Below are 7,165 nucleotides of genomic sequence, written 5' to 3' on the forward strand. Positions count from 1 at the left end.
CCTCAGGGTACAGGTGGAGACCCATGGAGACCTGGACTTCCGGTTCACAGGGAAGTAAGGAGATGACCCCCACCTCGCAGAGTCTGTGTCAGGAAATAGGCCTCACTGTCACTCAGCAGTAATGAACTCAGCACACACCCCCTCCCCTAATGTCAGTGGAGCCACGTGGGGAGCAGAAAAAGCCTCTCCTCTCCCTGCTGGTCAGGACATTTTAGTGAAGGCCTAGTGAGGAGCCAGAAACACACCCCCCACCAGCTACCCAGCAGTAATGAGGAGCCCCCTCAGATGTCACTGGATGTCTAGGGAGGGAGTCAGAATTCTGCTGTCACCTGGCAGTAGCAGGTGGCCTTCCCCTGCAATCCTAAATGTGTATGTACCAAACAACAAAGCTGCAAAACATTGAAGCAAAAACTGATGGAGCTGAGAAGAAAAAGCAAACTGACCCACAGCTACAGCTGAGGACTTCAATGCCCCATGTGCTCCATCACCGAGTCGTGTCCGACTCTTTGTTACCCCACGGAGTGTAGCCTGCCAGTCTCCTCTGTCCGTGGGATTTCCCAGGCAAGAATGCTGGAGTGGGTTTACTTCTATTCAACAATTAAAAGAAAAATTAGACAGAAAATTAGCAAGGGTATAGAAACACACTCAACACCATCACCATCGTCAACCAGCAGAATCTCTTTGGTATTTACCCAATGACAGCAGAATACATAGTCTTTTCAAGTTCCCTCAGATCATATACCGAAATAAACCATATCCTGGGCCATAAAACAAGCCTCAACAAATTTAAAAGAACTGAAATCATATAGTGTGTTCTCCAACCACAATGGAATCAAAGCAGAAATCAATAACAGAAAGATAACAAGGAAATAGACAACAGACTTCTAAATAATCCATCAGTCAAAGAAGAAGTCTCAAGAGAAATCAAAAAAGACATTGAACTGGACGAAAATGATAATAAAACGTATCAAACTTTGTAGAACACAAATAAAGCTGTACTTCAGTAGAAATTTAGAGAATGAAATGATACATTAGAAAACAGTCTGAGTCTCAAATCTATCATCTAGTCTCCCACTGCAATAACCTAAGGCAAAAAAGAACAAAATAAACCCAAAGAAAGTGGAGGGAAGGAAACAAAACCTGTAACAAATGTTTATAGCAGGGTTTTCCACTTCAGTGCAGTTGCTGAAACATGCTGCAGCACAGCCACACCGTGGAATGTAACTTATAACAAAGAGGAACAAACTACTGGTGAGCGGTGGCCAGTGGCTACTGAGGGGGTGGACCTTCCCTGGTGGCTCAGCAGCAAAGAATCTGCTTCCCAATGCAGGAGATGCAGGTTTGATCCCTGAGTTGGGAAGATCCCCTGAATACTGAAGAAAATGGCAACCTTCAGTATTCCTTCCTGGGAAATCCCATGGACAGAGGAGCCTGGCAGCCTACAGTTCAGTTCAATTCAGTTCAGTTGCTCAGTTGTGTCTGACTCTTTGAGACCACATGGACTGCAGCATACCAGGCCTCCTTATCCATCACCAGCTCCCGGAGTTTACTCAGACTCATGTCCACTGAGTCAGTGATGCCATCCAACCATCTCATCCTCTGTCATCCCCTTCTCCTCCTGCCTTCAATCTTTCCCAACATCAGGGTCTTTCCAAATGAGTCAGTTCTTCACATCAGGTGGCCAAAGTATTGGAGTTTCAGCTTCAACATCAGTCCTTCCACTGAATATTCAGGACAGATTTCCTTTAGGATGGACTGGTTGGAGTCTCCTTGCTGTCCAAGGGACTCTCAAGAGTCCTCTCCAACACCACAGTTCAAAAGCATCAATTCTTCTGCACTCAGCTTTCTTTATAGTCCAATTCTCACATCCACACATGACCACTGGAGAAACCATAGCCTTGACTAGACAGAACTTTGTTGGCAAAGTAATGTCTCTGCTTTTTAATATGCTATCTAGGTTGGTCATAACTTTCCTTCCAAGGAGTTAGCATCTCTTAATTTATAGTATGAAAAGGCAAAAAGACGTCTATAGTTCATGAGGTCACAAAGAGTTGGACATGATTTTTTGACTACACAACAAAAAAAGAGGGGGTGAGAGTGAGATGAAAGCACATAAAAGGTCAGCATGAAGATCACTCAGCAATGCTGGACACGCTCTGTATCATTGTCAGTATCCTGGCTGTGATATTAGAGTTTTGCGGGATGTTGTCGTTGAGGAAACTAGATAAAGGGCACATGAGCTTTCTCTGTATGATTTCTTATAACTACCTGAAACCTACATCTATCTCAAAATAAAAATGTAGTGAAAGGAGAGCTGGAGAGACCCAGAAGTGGCTTATAGAGGATCCTAAAGTCACGGTGGCAGAGGATGATGAACACCAGCTGTCCGAGCCACCTTATCTTGCCCTGTCCCAAGAACCGAGTGGAGCCAGCTCGACCTCAGGACTGCAAGGGGCATTGAGGGTCAGGCTGAAGGAAGGGTGTACATACAATTTTTGCTTTCAAAGGAACCAGGCAAAGAATAAGTTCTATATCAGACTACAGCAAGGGCAGACATCCAAGGGGGAAAGTTCCTAATACAAGTTCAGCCCTGAAGGCTGGGCAAAGGTTGGAGACAGCAGGAAAGTTGGGGGGAGGTAGGCTGACACCCTGATAGCCATGGATACAAAGAGCAGCTCCTTGGGACATGTCCTGCCTTGTACCAGATGTCCCTAAGCCCTAGCTGGCTCCTCAGCACCTCCTTAAATGATCTGAGATGCTTGGTGGCCTCCATGCATTGCCACTTTTTACCCTAAGTTAACTCAAGATAATGTCCCTTCAAAATAAAAAAAGCACTGCCCCCAAATACCAAGCCTTGGACTCTGGCAATTTAAATACCATGAATTAAATAGCTGGCACCTAAGGACAAATTCAATCCCTCCTTCAGTTGCCATAAAGCCACAGGACCTGCTTCAAGACAGAGAGACAGAAGGGTGGATTATAACAGTAATGATGACTTCCACCTGGGTGATGTGGGGACCCTGCCTTCCTCTCCCTGCACAGATTTCATCCTCTGTTACATGGAGGTCATAGAGAGATAGGAGGGTCTATGTCTATGCCTCTCCTTCCCTTCGAGAATCTGCTGAAATGCCAACTACCCACACAAAGACTCCCCTCGATCATCTTCAAATACCTTCTCCCTCCTCTCAACCCTTAAAAACTTTATCTAAAACACTCCCTTTTAAATTAATTTTTATTGGAGTACAGCTGCTTTAATTTTTGCAGTACAGCAAAGTGAGTCAGTCATACTTGTACATACATCCACTCCCTTTTGGATTTCCTTTCCATTTAGGTCACCGCAGAGCGCTGAACAGAGTTCCCTGAGCAGTGCAGTATGTTCTCATTGATGACCTATTTTATACATAGTCTCAATAGTACATATGCGTCAATCCCAATCTCCCAATTCCTCCCACCCTTCCTCCCCCCTTGGTGTCCGCATATTTGTTCTCTACCTCTGTGTCACCATTCCAGCTTTGCAAATAAGATCACCTATACCATTTTAGCACACTTCGTATCTTGTATTAGAACATGCCTGATATTCCCTACTAAAGAGGAAATTCCCTGAGGACATGTGTTTGTTTTGCCTTTATTTGTCCACCCATAGTGCCCAGTATGACACAGATAAAGTGGGCAGTGAGTATTTGCTGAAAGAAAAAACCAAGGACAAATTGAGATCATTTGTTCCAGGTGAGGAAGCTCTTTTAAAAGTATAGAATTGAAAAATTACAAAGTGTAAAGGCATGGCATATATCTAAGGTCTGGTTTCTCCCCTCCTACTTACCAAGGGATCCGGGCCTAATCCTTTCACCTCGTTGGCATCCCACAGACAAAGCTCTGTGAACAGGGATCATAAGGAAGGTAAGGTTGCTTCCTTTGCTTTTGTGTCTAATTTCTACCACTCCTAATTTCAAAGGAATGAAACTGAAGGTTGGGTACAATAAAATCCTAAGCCCCAGGTATATAAAGATAAAATTGAGAAATCGGAAATGTATTGAGGAAATGGGGGAGATAAACTGACTGGTACCTTGGGTGAGAGTCACTGAGATTGGGCTCTAAATTGAGTGCTAAACTTCCTGGTAGCCAAGGCAAAAAGGCAAAGTGGTAATGTTCTTAGTTCTCATTGTCATAAAAAAAGATCCTTCCCTGATATTGGGAAAGATAAACCCTTTCCAGAAGCTGCCTTTGGCAGGAATGATGGTGTCCTTCCCTTTAAAAGGCTGATGAACAGGGTCTCTTTCAGCCATCTTGGACCCTGTGAAGGCCTGCTGGGAACGGAACTTCTAAAACGACAAATATGTCTGGAAGGCTGTGGTCCAAGGCCATTTTTGCTGGCTATAAACGGGGTCTACGGAACCAAAGGGAACACACTGCTCTCCTGAAGATTGAAGGTGTATATGCTCGAGATGAAACTGAATTCTATCTAGGCAAGAGATGTGCTTATGTGTACAAAGCAAAGAACAACACAGTAACTCCTGGTGGAAAACCTAACAAAACCAGAGTAATCTGGGGAAAGATAACTCGAGCTCATGGAAACAGTGGCATGGTTCGTGCCAAATTCCGAAGTAACCTTCCTGCTAAGGCCATTGGACACAGAATCCGTGTGATGCTGTACCCTTCGAGGATTTAAACTTCTTGAAAATAAATAAAAGTGTGGATTTGTCCTGTTGTGCTTTTGTTAAAAAAAAAAATAAATAAATAAAAGGCTGATGAACAGCAGATGAATGGATAAGAAAGCTGTGGTACATATACACAATGGAATATTACTCGGCCATTAAAAAGAATACATTTGAATCAGTTCTAATGAGGTGGATGAAACTGGAACCTATTATACAGAGTGAAGTAAGTCAGAAAGAAAAACACCAATACAGTATGCTAATGCATATATATGGAATTTAGAAAGATGGTAACGATAACCCTGTATACGAGACAGCAAGAGAGACAGATGTATTGAATAGTCTTTTGGACTCTGTGGGAGAGGGCGAGGGCGGGATGATATGGGAGAATGGCATTGAAACATGTAAATTATCATATATGAAACGAATCGCCAGTCCAGGTTCGATGCATGATACAGATGCTTGGGGCTGGTGCACTGGGATGACCCAGAGGGATGGGATGGGGAGGGAGGTGGAAGGGGGTTCAGGATGGGGAACATGTACACCCGTGGCAGATTCAAGTCAATGTATGGCAAAACCAATACAATGTTGTAAAGTAAAATTAATTAATTAATTTAAATAAATAAATGCAAAAATAAAAATAAAAAAGGCTGATGAAAAACATTGTAGGCAGCATCCTCAACTTCTCCCTCCCCAAACCAGCAATGCTGAGGACGAGCATCTCACCCTGGGAGGCCCTGCTTCTGAAGGACCATCAGAAAGGGCTGCAGTAAAGAGCAGGTCCCCAGCCGACCACCAGCCCCAAGCAGCTGCAAAATTGGCCAGTCACGTCATTATTTAATGCTGTCTGACCTGGTGTAGGAAAATGCCTGCCTGAAACAACTATTTCCCATTTGGCATGAGGTTCGGCTGTCCTCTCTGACAATAAATTGCCATTGGATTAAATTCTCTACTAAAATAGATCATGTCCTCTGAGTGTAAAAAATAAGCTATGGTAATAAACCGTGATAATCACTGTGTCAGGACAGCGTGTGCCAAATTCATTTTAAAAGTCAATTGCTTACAACTTAAAGAGAAGAGTGTCGCAAAGAGACAGGTGAGAACTCAGGTGGTGGCAGGGTGTGGGGGTGCTGGGGGCAGACAGAGCTAAGGAAACAACAGCAGCCAAAAGTCAGGGCTCTTTGAATCTGGGTGACAGGTTACCTGGCCTTTCGTTGTTCTATTCGCTCCGCTTTTGTGTGTTTGAAAATACCCATATTTAAAAAGAAAACAACTTTAAACCTAAGAGTATTGCAATTTATACTGCAAGATTCTGGCCATGAAAAGTGGTTTGAACCCTGTAGAGTCCTCCCTGGGTTATCCACTGTTCACTCACTGCCACTGCTGCGACTCAGCTCCAGGACACCCCAAGAGGCTTTCCCAAGTTCACATGCCGGCCTGGTCCCAGTCCTGGCTGAGGACACCCGGGGACCCACTGGACTCTGAGTGCTCCGAAAGGCATCTCAAAGAATGAACTGTCTGTTCCCAGTCCAGTCCCAGGGCCGGTCTCTGCTCCTTCGATGGCTGCAGTAAGAAACTTTAACCCACAATGGAGGCAGAGGAACAGGGAACCCTGAGCCTCCTTGGAGTGGGAGAGGGAAGACGTGGCCTTGGCCCCAGCACCAGCGGCCCTGGGATGGGAGGAAGGAAAGAGAAGGAGCAGGAATCAGAGGAGGGCAGGGATAACTCTTCTGTCCAGCCAAGGCCTCTCTGTCTGCAGGCTCCTGAGCTAGAAACTAGAGTCAAGAGGGATGATCCAGCAGGGAGGAGCCCAGAGCAGAGGAGGGGTCCCTGCAGAGGGAGGGGACAGGCTGAGACCTGGAAACCAGGAGGTCCTCAGAGGTGGGTGAACTCCGTGCAGCCTTGCCTCTAGAGCCGGATGCAGAGAGACTGGCGGGTGCACGGCCGGCCCGAGCCTGGGGCCTCTGACGCAATCTGATGCCATCGGCACACGGGCAAGCAGCGGGGGACAGAGAGGAGGGGAGCTCCGGGCTGACCCCTCTGCACCCCTCAGCAGCCCCCCTGCCCCAGCAGCAGCCAGCTTGCTCCTGCTCCATTTGAAGAGAGCAGAAGGGGACTGTGCTTTGATTTTTCCTAAAACAAACACTGGGCTGAGGAAGGAGATAAGCTGCGCCCAGGCTGGCTCGGGCTCCCGGGTGTGCGGGAAGTCACACTTCATATTTCCACCACGCGGGCCCCGGGGAGCCCCCCACCCGCCCCTTCTCCTCCGGGAAGGGTGGGAGGGAGGCTCTGCTGTGATCTGGGGACAGTGTCGGCCGAGGCATATTTCACTGCCAGCCGGACCCAAGGGATCCAACAAGGGCAGAGGGACCTTGGTGCCTGCCCCTTCCTGACCCTGGGGGCTTGGAAAAGTGACCTTGTGGGGAGGGGGACGTTTCCCTAGGAATCTGCTTGAGTCACACCTCCTGCAAGAGGCAGGGACCCGACCCCGCCTCCCCTCCCCACAGGCCGTG

The 7,165-nt window shown here is 46.7% G+C and overlaps 1 protein-coding gene and 1 long non-coding RNA gene across 2 annotated transcripts in view; one reads left to right on the forward strand and one right to left on the reverse strand.

Annotated features, from left to right (window-relative positions):
* Positions 1–3,876, reverse strand: part of LOC133066416 (uncharacterized) — a 28,659-nt gene extending 24,783 nt beyond the window's left edge. The window contains exon 1 of the long non-coding RNA XR_009695134.1: positions 3,821–3,876. This is a non-coding gene — a long non-coding RNA (uncharacterized LOC133066416). The remainder of the gene's footprint in view (positions 1–3,820) is intronic.
* A 397-nt stretch (positions 3,877–4,273) lies between these two features.
* Positions 4,274–4,705, forward strand: LOC133066419 (large ribosomal subunit protein eL33). The gene has a single exon (XM_061157487.1). The coding sequence runs from the start codon at positions 4,334–4,336 to the stop codon at positions 4,664–4,666; it is 333 nt and encodes a 110-aa protein (XP_061013470.1). The 5' UTR covers positions 4,274–4,333; the 3' UTR covers positions 4,667–4,705.
* The last annotated feature ends 2,460 nt before the right edge of the window (positions 4,706–7,165 follow it).

This window comes from Dama dama, chromosome 2, assembly GCF_033118175.1.
Source record: "Dama dama isolate Ldn47 chromosome 2, ASM3311817v1, whole genome shotgun sequence".
NCBI classification, from domain to species: domain Eukaryota; kingdom Metazoa; phylum Chordata; class Mammalia; order Artiodactyla; family Cervidae; genus Dama; species Dama dama.

Excerpts from the sequence above, each read along its gene's own strand:
- LOC133066419 (XM_061157487.1), top strand. The coding sequence starts at position 4,334 with ATGTCTGGAAGGCTGTGGTCCAAGGCCATTTTTGCTGGCTATAAACGG.